General features: G+C 36.2%; 1 protein-coding gene across 1 annotated transcript in view; it reads right to left on the bottom strand.

Moving 5' to 3' along the window:
- Window positions 1–22,268, bottom strand: part of CFAP47 (cilia and flagella associated protein 47) — a 566,656-nt gene that overhangs the window by 443,495 nt on the left and 100,893 nt on the right. The window contains exon 22 of the mRNA XM_047844880.1: window positions 3,673–3,814. Coding sequence (XP_047700836.1) covers window positions 3,673–3,814 — 142 coding nt within the window. The remainder of the gene's footprint in view (window positions 1–3,672; window positions 3,815–22,268) is intronic.

The raw sequence follows: 22,268 nt of genomic DNA, 5'->3' as shown, positions 1-22,268 counted from the left end.
CAGGTCATGATCTTGAACTCTGTGAGTTCGAGCCCCGTGTCGGGCTCTGTGCTGACAGCTCAGAGCCTGGAGCCTGTTTCAGATTCTGTGTCTCCCTCTCTCTCTGCCCCTCCCCCATTCATGCTCTGTCTCTCTCGGTCTCAAAAATAAATAAACGTTAAAAAAAAAATTAAAGTTAAAAATAAACAAATTAAGTATAGAAATTGTTTTTGCTTTTGTTTTTTTAGAAAATGTTGAACAAATTTTAAATAGGAAAAAAACCAGTATTACACATATACCAATTCTGTAGCTAGAGAAAATGGTCTAATCTTTAAAAGAATGTTAGAAATCACAGAGGAAACAATAGCTAAATTTCACTATAAAATTATTTTAAGAGATTTATTGAAAAACAAACAAAACTAAAGGCAAACAATGAATCTTAGAAAAAATTCACCGTAAAAATGAAAAAAAAGTAATATAAATAAGGAAATCAGTGACATCTATCAGATACATAACCATACTGATAAAGGCAAAGTTCATGAACAGATAACTTATATATGAAATATAGAATTAATAGCAAAGACAGAAAATTTTAATCCTCATGAGTAATCAAAGAAATTGACATGAAAATTGAAATGATATACTTTTAATAACATAGAAAAATATCCAATTTCTTTAATTCAATGCTGGTTAGAGTTTACACCGAATGAGGGTTGAAACAGCAAAACTCTTTTTTTTTTTTTTTAATTTTTTTTTTTTTTTCAACGTTTATTTATTTTTGGGACAGAGAGAGACAGAGCATGAATGGGGGAGGGGCAGAGAGAGAGGGAGACACAGAGTTGGAAACAGGCTCCAGGCTCTGAGCCATCAGCCCAGAGCCCGACGCGGGGCTTGAACTCACGGACCGTGAGATCCTGACCTGGCTGAAGTCGGATGCCTAACCGACTGCGCCACCCAGGCGCCCCAGCAAAACTCTTTACAAAAGCCCTTTTGCAAAATGATCTAGAGCTTTAACATGTATATACTTTAGAAGGAATGCAGCCAATGAAGAGAATATCACTGAAAAAAAATCTAAACAGGGAAAAAGTATTATACATAAAAATGTTCACTACTACAATATTTATATGAATAAGAAAATTTTTAAAAAAACAACCTAAATGCTTAGAATTATGCTTATATAACTTATAAGAGATACTTACAGGATGAAATATTCTATAATACCTATCAGTGTTAATTTATACAATTAATAAGAGTGTATAACATCTAAGTAAAAGTTTCTTTTTTTAAATTTTTTTAATGTTTATTTTGAGAGTGAGAGAGATAGAGCACAAGCAGGGGAAGGGCAGAGACAGAGGGAGACACAGAATCTGAAGCAGGCTCCAGGCTCTGAGTGGTCAGCAGAGGGCCCGACACAGGGCTCGAACTCACGGAATGCGAGATTATGACCTGAGCTGAAGTCGGACACTCAACTAACTGAGCCACTCAGGCGCCCCTTTAAATTTTTTTTTTTTTAACATTTATTCATTTTTGAGAGAGAGAGAAAAACATAGCCTGAGCAGGGAAGAGGCAGAGAGAGAGGGAGACACAGAATCTGAAGCAGGCTCCAGGCTCCAAGCTGTCAGCACAGAGCTCGAGGCGGGGCTCGAACTCACACACCACAAGATCATGACCTGAGCTGAAGTAGGACACTCAACCAAATGAGCCACCCAGGCTCCCCTAAATAAAAATTTCTATTAAGAATGAAGAGATTTCAACTGAACACAGGCAGGAAGATCACAACTATGTTAAAAAATAAAATAATAAAGGCATATAACAGAAGAAGAGTAAAATACCAACATATTAATAATACTATGCTCTAAATATTCACATACTAGATGACATTTCTGTGTTTCTAACACTTTCCAATTTTCCATAATGATGGTACATTAATTTTTATTTGTCAAGTAGGTAAATTTTATCTTTCATGAAAATAATTTACCTAATTAGGATAACAAAATTAGACAATGATTTTTTCCCAAAAAAGATATCTTAAAACAAGGGACAAAACTCCACGGAGGCTCCCTACCAGCTGCAGACTTTCTAATTCTGTATTTTATTTTATTTAATTTTTTTTTTAACATTTATTTATTTTTGAGACAGAGAGAGACAGAGCATGAACGGGAGTGGGGGGGGGGGGCGGTCAGAGAGAGAGAGGGAGACACAGAATCTGAAACAGGCTCCAGGCTCTGAGCTGTCAGCACAGAGCCTGATGCAGGGCCTGAACTCATGAACCGCGAGATCATGACCTGAGCCGAAGTCAGATGCTTAACCAAGTGAGCCACCCAGGCGCCCCCTAATTCTGTATTTTAAAAAGGAATGAAATAAATCTCTGCATTGTATATGCTACTTTATTGAGGCTTCTCTCACTAGATGCCAAGTGTAATTATCAACTGAGCACTATTTTATTATTATTGACAACTTAATGTCAGAATTAAAAAACAAAATATTGCATAATATAGCATAGACTAGACTAAACTTTTCATGAAAAATACTTAAACACATGTAATAAAATGCAAAACCACCAAAGCTTGCCAAAAGTAGGGTTTACAGAGTGCTGTAATATTTGAATATTTGGAGAAAATAAGTAAATAACACAAAAAAAATTTCATATACTTACATTTATTTATTTATTTACTTATTTATTTACTTACTTACTTTTTTACTTCTCCTTTTATGCATATGCTTAGTCCTTTAGTAACCTATTCCTTTGGGGGGTGGGGATTTCTTAAATAAAAATTCTATCAGTGAATTATATATCTAGTATATTTTAATAATTTATATTTTAATTTAATCATTTAAAAAGTACCCACACAACAAGTAACTAAACTCATTTTTGTTTTTAATTATAACCTATATTTTTAAGCAACAGTCACTAATCTGAGATTATTATGCTACTGTCACCAGCTAGACCTGACATTTACTACCCACCTGCTTGAACTCACTAATTTTTGCCTTACATTTTTTCCTTAAGATCTTTCTGCCTTACCTCTTAACTCAGGCAAATGAATCTGGAAACCACCCTGCAGGTTGCCCTGACCAGACCTCCTACCAGCCCAAGACCACACAGACCTTTTGAGCAAAACCTACAATTCATGCCTAGGCAAAACATCAAGTGACCTCTGGAATGACCTACCATTACCTTTATCTCATCCATCATACTAAAATCTCCACCCAAGAAAGAACCTCGGGCTCATTTGCACAACATACAATGTATACATAGGCATGTTTCCTTAAAGCACATGGATAGCCTTATGCCCGCCTCTACATAAAATGAGAAGACTTACCTATCTAAATATTCATCGTAACCCTAAACCAAAGATATCCCTTCACCTTCTCTCAGGGAGTCACAGCTTTGGAAACCATGCCCCTGGATCTCCTTATTTGATGCAAATCAAGTTTTCTTTGCAGGAAACTCACCTGATACAGTTTCTGTGACTCAGCTAGAAGCGAACTCACATAGGTTTTGTTATACTGTTTCTCAAAATTCAATCTCACAGACTCACAATTTAAGTCACACACACAGGAATCATATAATTGTACTTTCTAATATTTCTTTTTTTAAAAAGTAAATATCATAATCTGATTTTTAAAAACTTTTAGCTGCCCAAGTGTCAATATTTGATATATGCACACCAACTGTTTCACAGTACATACCAGTAGCTTGAACATAGCATGGTCGAATAAGTGGTGTTGTCTTCGGAATCATAGGAGATTTTGACAAACAACATTTAGTGTAAAGTTCTGAAGCCTCAAAGAAATTAATTTGAACTTGAATGCAAAAGTCATACGTTGCCACCTGACAGACAAAAAAAAATACATTACACCTGTGATTATTTGTGCTATAAGAAATCTGTGGTACTATTTTTATTGTATATATTTAAAGTGTACAACTCGATGATTTGATAGACATATAATGAAATAACACCACAATCAAGCTAATTAAAACATAGCCATCACCTCATATACTTTACCTTTCTCACCTCCCCTCCTCATTGTGAGAACATTTAGGATCTACGCTCTTAGTAAATTTAATTATGAAGTACAATATTGTTACCAGAGCTACCATATTACTCAGCAATCCCACTTCTGGGTATTTATCCAAAAGAACTGAAATCAGGATCTCAAAGAGATACCTGCACTCCTAGGTTCAGTGCAGCATTATTCACAGCAGTCAAGACATGGAAATAACCGAAATGACCATCAAAGGATGAATGAATAAAGAAAATGTGGTGTATACATACAATGGAATGTTTTTCAGCTTTGAAAATAGAAGGAAATCCTGCCATTCGCAACAATATGGATGAACCTGAAGGACATTATGCTAAGTGATATAAACTAGACACAGAAAGACAAATAATATATGATTTCACTTATATGTGGAATCAAAAACAGTCAAAGTCATAGAAACAGAAAATAGAATGCTGTACATAGGGGCTACTGAGAGGGAGAGAGATATGGGGACATGTTGGTCAAGAGGAACCAAGTTTCAGTTCTGCAAGATGAGTAAGTTCTGGAGCTATAATGAGATACTACGGATTTAGCAAAACAGCAGTTAAAAAAAAGACTCCTTTTTTTTAGGTTTCAAACATTTTTATTTTTTGTTGTTTCAAGTTTTTATTTAAATTTTAGTTAGATAACATATAGTGTAACATTGGTTTCAGGAGTAGAATTTAGTGATTCATCACTTAAATATAACACCCAGTGTTCATCATAACAAGGTCCCTCCTTAATACCCATCACCCATTTAGCTCATCCCCCCACCTACCTCCCCTCCAGCAACCCTCAGTTTGTTCTCTACAGTTAAGAGTCTCTTATGGTTTGCCTCCCTCTCTTGTTTTTATTTCCTTCCCCTATGTTCATCTGTTTTGTTTCTTAAATTCCACATGTAAGTGAAATCATATGGCATTTGTCTTTCCTGGCTGATTTATTTCACTTAGCATAATACGTTTTAGCTCCAACCATGTCATTGCAAATGAAAGGTTTCATTCTTTGATGACTGAGTAATATTCCATTGTGTATACACACACAATCCATTCATCAGTTCTTCTTTATCCATTCATCAGTTAATGAACATGGGCTCTCTCTCTAGTTTGATTATTGTTGATAATGCTGCTATAAACAATGGAGTGCAAGCATCCTTCTGAATCTGTATTTTTGTATGCTTTGGGTAAACAACTAAGAGTGCAATTGCTGAATTGTAGAGTAGTTCTACTTTTAGTTTTTGCAGAACCTCCATACTGTTCTCCAGAGTGGCTGTACCAGTTTGCATTTCTACTAACTGCACGAGTGTTTCTCTTTCTCCACATCCTCGCAAACACCTGCTGTTTCTTGTGTTATTAATTTCAGCCTTTCTGACAGATGTAAGGTAGTGTTTCATCATGATTTTGATTTGTATTTCCCTGATGATGAGTGATGTTGAACATAAAAAAAAAGTTTCATAGGGAAATTTATCCTGTGATGTTGAAACTGCATTTTTTTCAAAGAAAGACTTGGTTTATTTTTCATAAGCCCAAAAATAATTCTTGAAAATAAGAAATAAATTTTAAAAATAATTCCTATTAATTCAAAATAGACCAAAGACTTACATATAAAACCTAAAACTATAAATCACGTAGAAGAAAAACCTTTGTAATCCTTGGTTAGGCAAAGATATCTAAAATGTAATACCAAAAAGATAATCTACAAAAAAATACAATTAAATGTCCTAAAATAAAACTAAAACAAGTGTTCTGTTAAAGATAATGCTTAAAAAAATAAAATTAGAAGCCAAAAACACATTTTGGACGAAAAAAAATCCAATTTGTATACAAAATATATAAAAGAACACATAAAAATCAATAAAAATCAAACTTCCTAATAAAACTAAGTAAATGATGTGAAAAGACAACTGAGAAAATAAAATACACATATGACATATTGTCACAAGAAAAGACATTTAACATCATCACACATTAGGGAAATGCAAATTGATTCAGAGGACAGAACACCCATCACACCTATCACAATGGCTTAAACAAAATGACATTACCAAGTGGTGATGAAGATGTGACCACCTAAAATATTACACATTGTTGATAGGAATGCACAATTTCATAGTCATTTTGTAAAACAGTTTTCCATTTTCTCAGAAAATTAATATGCGCTTAATATAAGGCCCACAATTCCTCATCCTAAGTGTTTACCAAAGAGAAATGAACACCGGAATGTAAATTTTATAGTGGCTTTACTATTACTAAAACCTGAAAACAAACCAAATTCCCTCCAGATCACGAACAGACAATAAAACTTTGGTAAATCCACACAAAAGAATACTTTTCAACAATAAAATTTAACGTATTAGTGTTACACATAATAATATGGATGAATATGATATGTATTATTCTAAGTAAGAGAAGCCAGACTGAAAAGGCAATATACCCTATGACTTCATTTAATATGATATATAAGTGAAAAAGGCAAAATTATACAAACAAAATGAGACGATTTTTTGTCATGAAGTGGAGTTGGGGGAAAGGTTGACTGCAAATAAGTAAAAGAAAAATTTACAGGAGGTTATACAAGTGTTCTCTATATTGATTTTTGTATTTGCTATTCTACTGTACAATTTGTCAATGTTCATATAACAGAAAGAGACTTTTAGTGCATCATAATTTTTAAAACAAATGAAATGAAAAGAAGCTAAGGCTAATTCCTTAGCTCGAGTTTTAATACATCTGCCTTCAAAATCTAAAACGGACTAATAATATAGACAACTTATGAGTCATAGAAGAAGAATGAACACTTAGAGATTCAGAACATCTTGGCAATTATACAGAGCGAGTCTCCCATTTTAAAATGAAGACTCTGTAGTCCAGCCATGACAGAAATATAACTTTGCATCAAAGAGAAAAAAAAAAAGAGTTCATCTTGATGTTTAGGGTTCACATCAGGAAAGGAGAGGATCATATCTGCCAAAAAATGGAAAGCAAACTCCAAATGCCCATCCCTCCACAGAAACATTGAAAAACAAGCAAAGGTTTACAGGACAAACTTTGTTAGAACTCTGGAAAATAGTCAAAGGGTATAACATGGTGATAGGTTTAGTTTGCTAGTATTCTCTTAAGGATTGTATTCAGCATGTTACAAGCATTACATACCATGACAAAGTGGGGTTTACCCCAAGAGTGCAAAGGTAGTTCAACATACAAAACACCACCAGTATGTGTGTTGTGTGCTGAATGCACAAGCTGACAGTCATTCCCTGCCTTCTGTAACTGCCAATTGCATGTACGTGGGAAGTTATGCTGGACTTGCCCTCTCATACCTCACATCTTCACGGACAATTTACATAAAATGAGTTTATATCCAAGATAGCACTGTAATTATTCTGAATACAAAATTCAGAGGTTCGATGATTTCTCCATCCACATTGTCTTAATCTCTCAACAAAACTGTTAAGAATTCAAGATTTATCTACCTTACACAGAAACTCAGTGACACAGAGACAGAAAAGAAAGTGAGGGCTATCATTATGAAACCACTGAGGTATCTAATGAAGACGAATTGTGACGTGTGCCACTGAAGCACTTTCATGGATGTCGTTGTTCAAACAGAGGAGTAACTCAAATTAAAAAATGATATTCTGAAGAAGATTTCAGTCCCCCAACCAGTGTTGGTAGAAAACAATGCTTATGAATAGAAAATGGGCAGGTGTCAGTCAAATGTCCCTTTATTTTTAATATGAAATTTATTGTCACATTGGTTGCCATACAACACCCAGTGCTCATCCCAACAGGTGCCCTCCTCAATGCCCATCACCCACCCTCACCTCCCCCCCACCCCCCAACAACCCTCAGATTGTTCTCAGTTATTAAGAGTCTTTTATGGTTTAGCTCCCTCCCTTTTTTTTTTCCTTCCCCTCCCCCACGATTTTCTGATAAGATTCTCAGGATACACATAAGAGTGAAAACATATGGTATCTGTCTTTCTCTGTATGACTTATTTCACTTAGCATAACAAGTTCCAGTTCCAACCACGTTGCTACCAAAGGCCATATTTCATTCTTTCTAACTGCCATATAATATTCCATTGTATATATAAACCACATCTTCTTTATCCGTTCGTCAGTTGATGGACATTTAGGCTCTTTCCATAATTAGACTATTGTTGAAAGTGCTGCTATAAACTTTGGGAAATATGTGCCCCTATGCATCAGCACTCCTGTATCCCTTGGGTAAATTCCTAGCAGTACTACTGCTGGGTCATAGGGTAGATGTGTTTTTAATTTTTTGAGGAACCTCCACACTATTTTCCAGAGTGGCTCCATCAGTTTGCATTGCCACCAACAGTGCAAGAGGATTCCGGTTTCTCCAAATCCTCGCCAGCATCTACAGTCTCCTGATTTGTTCATTTTAGCCACTCTGACTGGCGGGAGGTGGTACCTGAGGGTGGTTTTGATTTGTATTTCCCTGATGAGGAGCGACGTTGAGCATCTTTTCATGTGCCTGTTGGCCATATGAATGTCTTCTTTAGACAAGTGTCTATTCACGTTTTATGCCCATTTCTTCACTGGATTATTTGTTTTTCGGGTGTGATGTTTCGTGAGTTCTTTATACATTTTGGATACTAGCCCCTTGTCTGATATGTTATTTGCAAATATCTTTTCCCATTCCGTTGCTTGTCTTTTAGTTTTGCTGATTGTTTCCGTTGCAGTGCAGAAGCTTTTTATCTTCATGAGGTCCCAATAGTTCATTTTTGCTTTTAATTCCCTTGCCTTTGGAGATGTGTCAAATAAGAAATTGCTGCGGCTGAGGTCAGAGAGGTCTTTTCCTGCTTTCTCCTCTAGGGTTTTGATGGTTTCCGGTCTCACATTCAGGTCCTTTATCCACTTTGACTTTATTGTTGTGAATGGTATAAGAAAGTGGTCTAGTTTCATCCTTCTGCATGTTGCTGTCCAGTTCTCCCAGCACCATCTGTTAAAGAGACTGTCTTTTTTCCATTGGATGTTCTTTCCTGCTTTGTCAAAGATGAGTTGGCCATACTTCTGTGAGTCCAATTCTGGAGTCTCTATTTTATTCCATTGGTCTATGTGACTGTTTTTGTGCCAATACCATGCTGTCTTGATGTTTACAGCTTTGTAGTAGAGGCTAATGTCTGGGATTGTGATGCCTCCTATTTTAGTCTTCTTCTTCAAAATTACTTTGGCTATTCGGAGTCTTTTGTTGTTCCATACAAATTTTAGGATTCCTTATTCTACCTTCGAGAAGAATGCTGGTGCAATTTTGATTGGGATTGCATTGAATGTGTAGATAGCTTTCGGTAGTATTGCCATTTTAACAATATTTATTCTTCCAATCTATGAGCACGGAATGTTTTTCCATTTCTTTATATCTTCTTCAATTTCCTTCATAAGCTTTCTATAGTTTTCAGCACAAAGACCTTTTACATCTTTGGTTAGGTTTATTCCTAGGCATGTTATGCTTCTTGGTGCAATTGTGAAGGCGATCAGTTTCTTAATTTGTGTTTCTGTTGCTTCATTAATAGTGTATAAAAATGCAACTGATTTCTGTACATTGATTTTGTATCCCGTGACTTTGCTGAATTCATGTATCAGTTCTAGTAGACTTTTGATGGAGTCTATCGGGTTTTCCATGTATAATATCCTGTCAGCTGCAAAAAGTAAAAGCTTGACTTCATCTTGGCCAATTTTGATGCCTTTGATTTCCTTTTGTTGTCTGATTGCTGATGCTAGAACTTCCAACACTATGTTAAACAACAGCGGTGACGGGGCACCTGGGTGGCGCAGTCAGTTAAGCGTCCGACTTCAGCCAGGTCACGATCTCACGGTCCGTGAGTTCGAGCCCCGCGTCAGGCTCTGGGCTGATGGCTCAGAGCCTGGAGCCTGTTTCCGATTCTGTGTCTCCCTCTCTCTCTGCCCCTCCCCCGTTCATGCTCTGTCTCTCTCTGTCCCAAAAATAAATAAACGTAAAAAAAAAAAAAACAAAAAAACAGCGGTGAGAGTGGACATCCCTGTCATGTTCCTGATCTCAGGGGGAAAGCTCTCAGTTTTTCCCATCGAGGATAATGTTAGCTGTGGGCTTTTCATAAATGGCTTTGATGATGTTTAAGTATGTTCCCTGTATCCCGACTTTCTTGAGGTTTTTATTAAGAAAGGATGCTGAATTTTGTCAAAGGCCTTTTCTGCATCGATTGACAGGATCATATGGTTCTTATCTTCTCTTTTATTCATGTGATGTATCACGTTGATTGATTTGCGAATGTTGAACCAGCCCTGCATCCCAGGAATGAATCCCACTTGATCATGGTGAATAATTCTTTTTATATGCTGTTGAATTCGATTTGCTAGTATCTTTAAATTTTTTTTTCAACGTTTTTTATTTTTGGGACAGAGAGAGACAGAGCATGAACGGGGGAGGGGCAGAGAGAGAGGGAGGCACAGAGTCGGAAACAGGCTCCAGGCTCTGAGCCATCAGCCCAGAGCCCGACGCGGGGCTCGAACTCACGGACCGTGAGATCATGACCTGGCTGCAGTCGGACGCTTAACCGACTGCGCCACCCAGGCGCCCCTCGATTTGCTAGTATCTTATTGAGAATTTTTGCATCCATATTCATCAGGGATATTGGCCTGTAGTTCTCTTTTTTTACTGGGTCTCTGTCTGGTTTAGGAATCAAAGTAATACTGGCTTCATAGAATGAGTCTGGGAGTTTTCCTTCCCTTTCTATGTTTTGGAATAGCTTGAGAAGGATAGGTATTATCTCTGCTTGAAACGTCTGGTAGAACTCCCCTGGGAAGCCATCTGGTCCTGGACTCTTATTTGTTGGCAGATTTTTGATGACTGATTCAATTTCTTCGCTGGTTATGGGTCTGTTCAAGCTTTCTATTTCCTCCTGATTGAGTTTTGGAAGCGTGTGGGTGTTTAGGAATTTGTCCATTTCTTCCAGGTTGTCCAGTTTGTGGGCATATAATTTTTCATAGTATTCCCTGATAATTGCTTGTATCTCTGAGGGATTGGTTGTAATAATTCCATTTTCATTCATGATTTTATCTGTTTGGGTTATCCCCCTTTTCTTTTTGAGAAGCCTGGCTACAGGTTTATCAATTTTGACTATATTTGCAAAAAAACAACTCTTGGTTTCATTGATCTGCTCTACAGTTTTTTTAGATTCTATATTGTTTATTTCTGCTCTGATCTTTATTATTTCTCTTCTTCTGCTGGGTTTAGGGTGTCTTTGCTGTTCTGCTTCTATTTCCTATAGGTGTGCTGTTAGATTTTGCATTTGGGATTTTTCTTGAGATAGGCCTGGATTGCAATGTATTTTCCTCTCAGGACTGCCTTCGCTGCATCCCAAAGCGTTTGGATTGTTGTATTTTCATTTTCGTTTGTTTCCATATATTTTTTAATTTCTTCTCTGATTGCCTGGTTGACCCACTCATTCGTTAGTAGGGTGTTCTTTAACCTCCATGCTTTTGGAGGTTTTCCAGACTTTTTCCTGTGGTTGATTTCAAGTTTCATAGCATTGTGGTCTGAAAAGCTGTAGGGTATGATATCAATTCTTTTATACTTATGAAGGGCTATTTTGTGACCCAGTATGTGATCTATATTGGAGGAGTTCCATGTGCACTCAAGAAGAAAGTATATTCTGTTGCTTTGGGATGAAGAGTTCTAAATGTATCTGTCAAGTCCATCTGATCCAATGTATCATTCAGGGCCCTTGTTTCTTTATTGATCCTATGTCTAGATGATCTATCCGCTGCTGTAAGTGGAGTATTAAAGTCCCCTGCAATACCACATTCTTATCAATAAGGTTGCTTATGTTTGTGGTTGTTTTATATATTTGGGGACTCCCATATTCGGCGCATAGACATTTATGATTGTTAGCTCTTCCTGATGAATAGACCTTGTAACAGTTATATAATGCCCTTCTTCATCTCTTGTTACAGCCTTTAATTGAAGTCTAGTTTGTCTGATAGAAGTATGGCTACTCCAGCTTTCTTTTAACTTCCATTAGCATGAGAGAGAGTTCTCCATCCCCTCACTTTAAATCTGAAGGTGTCCTCAGGTCTAAAATGAGTCTCTTGTAGACAGCAAATAGATGGGTCTTGTTGTTTTATCCATTCTGATACCCTATGTCTTTTGGTTGGAGCATTTAGTCCATTTACATTCAGTGTTATTATTGAAAGATATGGGTTTAGAGTCATTATGATATCTGTAGGTTTCAGGCTTGTAGTGATGTCTCTGGTACTTTGTGGTCCTTGCAACATTTCACTCACAGAATCCCCCTTAGGATCTCTTGTAGGGCCGGTTTAGTGGTGATGAATTCCTTCAGTTTTTGTTTGTTTGGGAAGACCTTTATCTCTCCTTCTATTCTGAATGACAGACTTGCTGGATAAAGGATTCTCGGCTGCATTTTTTTTCTGTTCATCACATTGAAGATTTCCTGCCATTCCTTTCTGGTCTGCCATGTTTTAGTAGAGAGGTCTGCCACTAGTCTTATTGGTCTCCCATTGTAAGTTAGAGCCTGTTAATCCCTAGCTGCTTTCAGAATTTTCTCTTCATCCTTGTATTTTCCAGTTTCACTATGATATGTCGTGCAGAAGATCAATTCAAGTTATGTCTGAAGGGAGTTCTCTGTGCCTCTTAGATTCCAATACCTTTTTCCTTCCCCAGATCAGGGAAGTTCTCAGCTATGACTTGTTCAAGTACACCTTCAGCCCCTTTCTCTCTCTCTTCTTCTTCTGAAATTCCTATGATACAGATATTGTTCCGTTTGATTGCATTATTTAGTTCTCTAATTCTCCCCTCATCTCCTGGATTTTTTTATCTTTTTCTCAAATTCCTCTTTTTCCATAATTTTTCTTCTAATTCACCTATTCTCTCCTCTGCCTCTTCATTCCATGCTATGGCTGCCTCCATTTGATTTTGCACCTCATTTATAGCATTTTTTACTTCCTATGACTATTTTTTAATCCCTTGATCTCTGTAGCAATAGATTCTCTGCTGTCCTCTATGCTTTTTTCAAGCCCATCGATTAATTTTATGACTATTATTCTAAATTCTTGTTCTGTTATATTGCTTAAATGTTTTTTGATCAATTCATTAGCTGTCGCTACTTCCTGGAGTTTCTTTTGAGGAGAATTCTTCCATTTCGTCATTTTGGGTAGTCCCTTGGGTGGCTCCCAACTGCAGGGCACTTCCCCTGTGCTGTATGGAGTAACTTGTGTTGGTGGGTGGGGCTGCAGTCAGACCTCATGTCTGTCTCTAGCCCACCGATAGGGCCACAGTCAGACTGGTATGTACCTTATCTTCCCTCTCTCAGGAGCAGGACTCACTGTGGAGTGGTGTGGCCCTTGTCTGGGCTCCTTGCATACTGCCAGGCTTGTGGTGCTGCTTCAATTGGATCTGTCGTATCAGCCGGGGTGGATCTGCAAAGTGCACAGGGGCGGGAAGGGCAGGCATAGCTTGCTTTGCCATAGGTGGTCCCCTGTGGGAGGGGCCCTGCAGCACCAGGAAGGAGGTAGACCCATCAGAGGGATGGATCCACAGAAGCAGTGTTTGGTGTTTGCATGGTGCAAGCAAGTTTGGTGATGGGAACTGATTCCCTTTGGGATTATGGCTGGAAGATGGGAGAGGGAGATGGTGCTTTACAGCACCTTTGTTACTCTGCCAAGCTGAGCTCTGTCTTCCCAGGCTCAACAACTCTCCCTCCCAGTGTTGTCACCCTCCCCGCTCCCCGAGAGCAGAGTTGTTGACTTTTAACACTCCAGATGTTAAGTCCTGCTGGGTGTCAGAACTCATGCAGTCCAGCCCCTCCGCTTTTGCAAGCCAGACTTGGGGGCTCTGCCTTGCAGGGCGGGTTGCCCCTCCACCGCCCTGGCTCCCTCCCGTCAGTCCGTTAGTGCACACCACCTCTCCACCCTTCCTACCCTCTTCCATGGGCCTCTTGTCTACGCTTGGCTCCAGAGAGTCCGTTCTCCTAGTCTTCTGGCAGTTTTCTGGGTTATTTAGGCAGATGTGGGTGGAATCTAAGCGATCATCAGCTAGACGTGGTGAGCCCAGCATTCTCCTACACCACCATCTTCCTCAAATGTCCTCTCTTTTAATCCTGAAAAGATCATCCTAGCTTCCTGTAATGATTGTAAATCCAGAATAACCACTACGAAAGTTTACCCAAAGGTGGCATATCCTCAAAAGACAAAGGTTGGTGGAAAGAAGAAAACTGAAAACACTGAACAATTCTCCCTCATTTTCAAGAGTTTTAGGGCAAATATAGAGCAGGACAAATGAGAGCTTCAGAGCAACCAAGCCACTATAGATTAGCCTGTTCCAGAGACGAGAACCTGGGCTTTCACGTCAGGAAACGTAAGAGTAAAAACCAGGAAAGATCTACACCAGTGCTATCACATACAACATTCTGAGAAGATGGAAAAGTTCTACACTGTCCAATAGCCATGTGCGGATCCTGAGAACTTGAAATGTGGTTATTTTGGCTGAGTTAATAAATTTTTAATTTGATCTAACTTTAATTAAAATTTAATTTAAATATCCATTTAATTAAATGGCTAGTGACTACCACATAAGGGAACACAACTCTACACATTGGCCCAGAAGACACATGACTGGACCGCAACGAAAGAAGGGTCTCAAATGACAGTCTAAATAAGCCATTCTAGTCAAAGATGCCAAATGCACCTATAATTGCCCCCCAGCACCGTTAACTGTACCCAAATCTGGTGCGGTATAGGCACAGAACAGATACAACTAGAATGAAATCAAGCCCCTAATTGCTGGTTTTACATTTGGCTGCTACACAGGTCAACCAACAGAGCATCCATTGACTATTTACATCTGCACACGCACACACACACGCACACACACACGCACACACATGCAGACTCAAAGATAACTTACAGCTAGCTATAGTGGAGAATATCTGAAATGATTAGAAACCAGATAATCAATGTGCCTCACTGGCACAAATTTATGGAACAAAATCTCATAGGGTATACCGACTCTGCAGGGTTTTTTTATGTTCTTCTCAGTGGTACACTGAATTTCATTACAATACACTAAGTAAATCCCCCTTTAAAATACCCAGTAAAGGCAGAATAATTCAAAATCTTAAGGAATGTGTGGCACACTAAAGAACTAAGTACATATAATTTATTTTAGTTTTACAATAAATTTTTGGAATCCTAGAAGAGCCACAATCTAAACATTAGAAACAGATTAATAAGGGGGTGCCTGGGTGGCTCAGTCGGTTAAGCATCCGACTTTGGCTCAGGTCATCATCTCATGGTTCGTGGGTTTGAGCCCCACGTCGGGCTTTGTGCTGACAGCTCAGAACCTGGAGCCTGCTTCAGATTCTGTGTCTCCCTCTCTCTCTGCCCCTCCCCTGCTCACACTGTCTCGCTCTCTCTCTCTTGCTCTCTCTCTCTCAAAAACAAATGTTATTTTTTTTTAAATAGATTAAGTTTTTAATTGTTGGCAGTATTAAATAGCAAACTGAACTCAATAAATGAAAATACCAAATTGCATATGCATCATCCCAAAACGTCATGTAACAAACTTAAATTGGATTTTATCTTTCTCTAATTTTTAGTGACCCTTAACTTAAAATGCTTTTGTAGATGAATGATGATATTAAAAACACTGTATATACTTCCACTAATAAAAATATAAAATCATGATAGAGACTTACTCAGAAAATATATAAATTTATCTTAACATACTTAAAAGTGTACAGATTACTGCACAAAGTAGTTTCTTTCTCTTCTTTTCCTTAGTTTCTTGTTGAAGAATATCTGTGTGTAGGTGTGTGTGTGTGTGTGTGTGTGTGTGTCTGTGTGTTTGCATATTTCTGTGTACATACAAGATGCAGGCATTGGGTAGGAGAAAGACATGATGCTTTAAAATATTAACTTGTCACAAAAAGGATTATTTAGTTTTTATTGTGAGTTACTATCTTTATCACAATTACAAGAGTATAGATTTGAAAAAAATAAAACAAAAATAATCCCACAAAGCTTATATTGAAAATTGCCATTCCATTCTCTCCACCATCATATACTTGCACACATACACACACTAAACACATATAAAATCCAGATGCAATCATTTTCAACTCTCTTAGTGGTTTTAGGTTTACCTCAACATAGGGAAATAATCTATATAGATTGTAATAAAACAAGCCTCAATGAATTTATATTTATTTAAATAATATATAGTCCCAAGTCACAATGGGATTATATTAGAAATCAATAACACAGGGAAATCTGGTACATTCACAAATACATGAAAATTAAACAACACATCCTAAATAACCAATGGGTCAAGGAGAAAACTTACAAAAGAAACTGCAAAACACTCTGATGAGCAGAAATGAAAATGCAACAAATCAAAACTTTAATACAGGTAAAACAGTGCTTAGAGGGAAATGTAGAGCTATAAAACCTTCATAAAAAAATAAGAAAGATCTCAAATCAATACCCTAATCTTCCATCATAAAAAAAAAAAGGAAAAAGCAAAAACAAAGCAAATTGAAACCAAAGTAAACAGAAGGAAGTAAATAATAAAGGATGAAGTGGAAATATATGAAAGAATCAAACACAGTACAGAAAATCAACTACACCAAATATTGAATCTTGAAAATATTAACCAAACTGACAAAACCTTTAGATAGCCTGACCAAGATGAAAAGAGAGATGACTCAATTCTAAAATAAAGTCAGAAATAAAAGAAGGAACATTACCTATCCCACAAAAATAAAAATAGTAAGAGAACATCACAAATAACTGTATACCAACAAATTAGATAACTTAGATAAAACTTCTCAAGAAGAAACAGAAAATTTGACCACTTTCACCCATTAAGTGGCTGAAGGTGGTCAAAAAATACAAACTTCCAGTTACATACAATATAAGCCCTGCGAATATAATGTATAGAATGCGGACTATTATTAACAATACTGTATTGTTATACTTCAAAGTTGCTAAGATAGATCTTACAAGTTCTCATCACAAGGAAAAAACCTGTAACTATATGAGGTGATAGGTGTTAACCAAACTTACTGTGGTGATCACTTCTCAATATATACACATAACAAATCATTATGTTGTACACCTAAAATTAATACATATTATATGCCAATTATATCTCAATTAAAAAAAAAAAACAGGGAAACTTGCCTGGAAGAAGTATAAGAGAAAACTATTAAGATATAGATAACAGGGGGCAGGGGAAGTAGGGGAAACTTACTGGTCTTAGTTTTCTGAAGGGAAGTCAGAGAACTGATTAGAGCAAATCACAAAGTTCCCAAGTGAGAAAACATAAATACTAAAGGAATATCAGGTCATTTCAGAATGAACAACAGGAAATTAGATGAGCATGCAAGAGGCTCCATCCAAAGTGGGACCTAAGTCAGAGGAAACTCATCTGAAATCTGGAAACGAAATCTAAAAGTCAACACTAATGAAGAATTGAAGAATTAGAAACAAGAGAAACTCTCCTTTTGTTCTGCATGCTATAAATTTTCATTAAGAGGAATATATGCAAAATTACTTTTTTAAAGTCTGCCCATGATTTGATCTCATACAGAAATGCTATTCATGCTTAAGAACTGGGATGATGGATATATTAAATCAAATGATAAAATCAAGCCACCACCAGTGACAAGACTTTAATTTTTTGAGGTGTCTTATACAGATGCATATTTATTTCACGATAATGTTTCCCCAAACTTTACAAAATCCTGACAAATATCAATTTCTTTTCTTTTTTTCCATTGTATTGTGGGTTTTTATTTTATTTGCTTCTATAGATACCCTTGTAGACATAATTAGTTAAGTATCTAGAAATTATCCCCCAAATAAATTTAATCCCAGAAGAAACTAATTGTGACTGCAAATTTCTTCCTACAAATATAGAAAATGGAACAGAAAAGAGATCACATAAAAATAGTAATTGACATTTTGATGAGTGTAACTTTATAAAATTGAAGATTTTGAGTGCTAATGACTAGGAAAAAAGTTAATAAAACCTAAAGATTAAATACAAAAATTTTGTGTCCATTGGCTAAAGGAAGATGTATTATTCTTCACCATGTTTGGATTCCTAACATGGTATCATGAAGGTACAGTGGTCAGGAGGCTGAGGATATAACACTATATTATTCAAGCTCTATAGCTCAACAGCAGGGAGCTTTAACAAGTCACTTAGCCTGGCTGTGCATCAGCTTGTATGACTGGAGAAGGGGGGGAGGAAAATCTAAGGTCTCGATGCTTGTATTATTGGATTCATGTGGAAATAAAGTGATATTAGATATGAGAGAACTTTATAAACTCTAAGTACTATATAATTATCAATTAAAGGATTATTACCGTAATTTCAAAAATAAATGAAAAATTTAAATAGGTATATAACAAGCAAATACATGAATTAGTAATTTAAAATAGATATGACAAAGGAAAGCCCAGGACCAGAGGACTTCAATGGAGAAATGTACCACTATATTATGAAGATTTACAATCCAATCCTTCACAAATTCTTTCAAAATTAGAAGAGAACACTTCTCAACTCATTCTACGAAGCCAATATTACTGATACTAAAACCAAAAACAGCTGAAGGAAGGAAACTACAGACCAATATTCCTTGTGAACACAGATGCAAAACCCCTCAAGAAAATATTTAGGAAACTGAATGCAGCAATATATAAAAAGGATTATACTCCAAGTAAAATGATCAAGTGGGATTTATCCCTGGAATGTAAGGTTGGTTTAACATACAGAAATCAATCAATATAATGCACCATATTAATAGAGGGTAAAATCGAGATCATCAAAACAGATGCCAAATTTTTTGACAAAAGCCAACTTTCTTTCGTGATCAAAATCCTCAACTAGGAATAGAAGGTACCTTCCTCAACCTGATAAAAAAAATCTACCCCCAAAAGATGCTAACATCATATTTAAAGGTGAAAGATGGATGTTTTCCTCCTAATACCAAGGAACAAGTTCAGATGTTTGTTCTCACCACTTCTAAACCACATTATACTGGAGGTTCTAGAAATCAGGGAGGAAAAAAGTAAAAGGAATCCAGAATGGAAAGGAAGAAGTAAAATTTTCTTTATTTACAAAAATCATATTCTGGTGGACACAAAATTCTAAGATTCTAAGGAATCTACTAACAAACCATTTACAAAATACTAGGTCAACATTTAAAATCAATTGTTTATACACTTAACATGAAAAATTTGCAAATAAAATTTTTAAAAATCTCATTTACAATAGCATTAAAATATTAAAAATGAAATAAAGAAGTGGGAAATGTGTATATTGAAAACCACAAAACAATGTTGAAAGAAATTAAAGACCTAAATAAATGCAAAGAGATCCCATGTTCATCAATTAGATGACTTAATATTGTTAAAATGGCAAACTCCCCAAAGTGATTTATAGATTTTTCACAATCCTTATCAAAATCCAAGCTGGACTTTTTTGTAGTAATTGGAAAGGTAATTCTAAAATTCGTATGGAAATTCATAGGACACAAATTTGCCAAAAATGTTGAAGGGCTCTCATTTTCCAATTTCAAAAATTACTACAAAATTACTATGCTAATCAAGACATTGTGTTGTTGGAATAAGACATCTAGATCAGTGGAACAGAATTGAAACTCCACAGATAAACACTTATATTTATGTTTAACTGATTTTATTTTTCTGAAATCCGATGTCTCACTTTAAAAAGATTTTTTTAATGTTTATTTATTTTTGAGACAGAGAGAGAGAGCATGAGCAGAGGAGGGACAGAGAGAGAGTTAACACAAAATCCAAAGCAGACTCCAGGCTCTGAGCCTTCAGCACAGAACCAGACACAGGGCTCAAACCCACGAACTGTGAGATCATGACCTGAGCTGAATTTGGACGCTTACCTGACTCAGCCACCCAGGTGCCCCATTTTTTATTTTAGACAAGGGTTCCAATGCAATTTAATGGGGTAAAATAATATTTTAAATAAATTCTCCTGGAACAAATGGACATTGCATGCAAAAGAATGAAACTAGACTTTTATCTTACATCATACACAAAAATAATTCAAAATGGATCATACAGATGCCTGGGTGACTCAGTCGGTTAATCACCCAATTCCTGATTTCAGATCAGGTAATGATCTCATGGTAAGTTGGGAGATCAAGCCCATGTCAGGCTCTGCACTGGGTGTAGAGTCTGCTTAAGATTCCCCCTCTCCCTCTCCTTCTGCCCCTGCCTCCCTCTCACTCTCCCTCAAAAAAAAAAAAAAAAAAAAAGAATCATAGACCTAAACATAAGAGCTAACATAATAAAACTCCCAGAAGCAAACATAAAAACCTTTATGACTTAGGTTAGGTAACAGCTTCTTAGATATGACATCAAAAAGCACAAATGACAAAAAAAAAAAAAAAAAGATACACTGGATTTCTGTCACATGTGTGTTTTACATTAGCAAATGATAATACCCAGTATAAAGAAGAAGATGTGAAGAAAAGACAGCATGGTGCTACATTAGGATGAAAGTTTTCTACTATAACTCCAAGGTCAAGAATAAGGCCAGGTAGCTAGTAGGTGTGCAATAAATATTTGTTGAATGATGATTATTGATGGAAATATAAATTGATACACATTTACTGTGGCAATGTGGATATATGTGCCAATAATTAAAATGCACATCCCCTTTCCTCATTAATGTCAATTCTAACTATCCAAAAGAAAAAAGAGAATAAGCTCTCAGAAATGAATGTGCAGGTTTATGCACTGCATTTTAATTTATTTATTGAATAGGTACTTACTGATTGTCTGATGGGTGCAAAAAAATATACTAATGCTACAAATGTAATTGTTGAATTACATATCAAACCATTTTCCTCCTTTGAATAATAATATGGTTGATGGCATAAAGATATTTGACTAGATAAAAAAAAATCTACATCTATGTTGGATTAAAATTTATTTTAAATTAGTACTAGAAAGATATTTCCCAACACGGGCTTAAAACAGTATGTTGCTTCACAGAAAACTAGGAATAAGATAAGCCAAGAAAATAATGTCACCTTGTTCTGGAAATTCTAAACAATGTAATGGAAGAAAAATAGGTAAAAATTATAATTATTTAATTGGAAAAGACAATAATTTTGCAGTCTATTACAGTATTCCTAAGAAGTGTAAAATAAATTGAAAAAATAATTAAAAATACTTGAAGTTTAAAAATAGACAGTTTTATAACTCACCATTATTTTCAAATTTAAGAACACAAAATACATAAAACCATTTACAGTGCATGAAACAGCATTGAAAAATTACTTCAAAATATTTCAAAATTTTGCTGAGTAGCATAAAACACTTTCATAAAAAGGCTTATCTTATTTCTGAATAGGAAGCTCAATTTTATACAGACATCACTTCCTTGTAATTTTTTTTAAGTTTATTTATTTTGAGAGTGCACACGTGCCTGTGTGCACACACAAGCGGGGAAGGGACAGAGAGAGAGGGGGAGAGAGAATCCCCAGCAAACTCCACACTGTCAGCGCAGAGCCCAGTGCAGGGCTCCATCTCAGGAACCATGAGATCATGACCTGAACCGAAATCAAGAGTTGGATGCTTAACTGACTGAGCCACCCAGACGTCCCTGTAATTTTTTTATTAATTTAATGCAACACATATCAAAATTCCTATACAACTTGTAGCTATAAACTTGAGAAAATGATTCCAAAGTTTATCAGGAAAAATAAAAGTGAAAAATAGCCAATAATATTTTAAAAAGAAAAGAATAGAGGCCACTTATCCCACCAGAGAGCTAAAACAATTTTAACAGTATCAACCAGGCCAAACTGTTAGCAAATAAATCACTACTGTGTTAGGGGGGTTTGTTATATGCGAAGAATCCAAGAAATGCCATTTAAAATGATCTTTCACCTATCAGATTGGTAAAATATTATATGTACATGCATATATAATTGATGCAACCTAGTTGTGCAAATAAAGACAAAGAGCAACATTTACACTGTTACTATGGTTTAATATAACTTGGTATAACCTTTTTTGGAGATCAACTTGGCAATTCATATCAACAGCCTAAAATATGTACATAGGGTTTGACCCACCTATTCTCCTTCTGGAAAGATATAATCAAAATAAATAATGTGAAAGCAAACATTTATCTACAAGGATGTTTTCTACAGTATCATTCATAAAGCCAAACAACGGAAAAAATCTTAAG

Source organism: Prionailurus viverrinus, chromosome X (genome assembly GCF_022837055.1).
Source record: "Prionailurus viverrinus isolate Anna chromosome X, UM_Priviv_1.0, whole genome shotgun sequence".
Taxonomy (NCBI): Eukaryota; Metazoa; Chordata; class Mammalia; order Carnivora; family Felidae; genus Prionailurus; species Prionailurus viverrinus.
The sequence above is the reverse complement of the archived record's forward strand: the minus strand, read 5'-3'. Positions and strand labels throughout refer to the sequence as shown.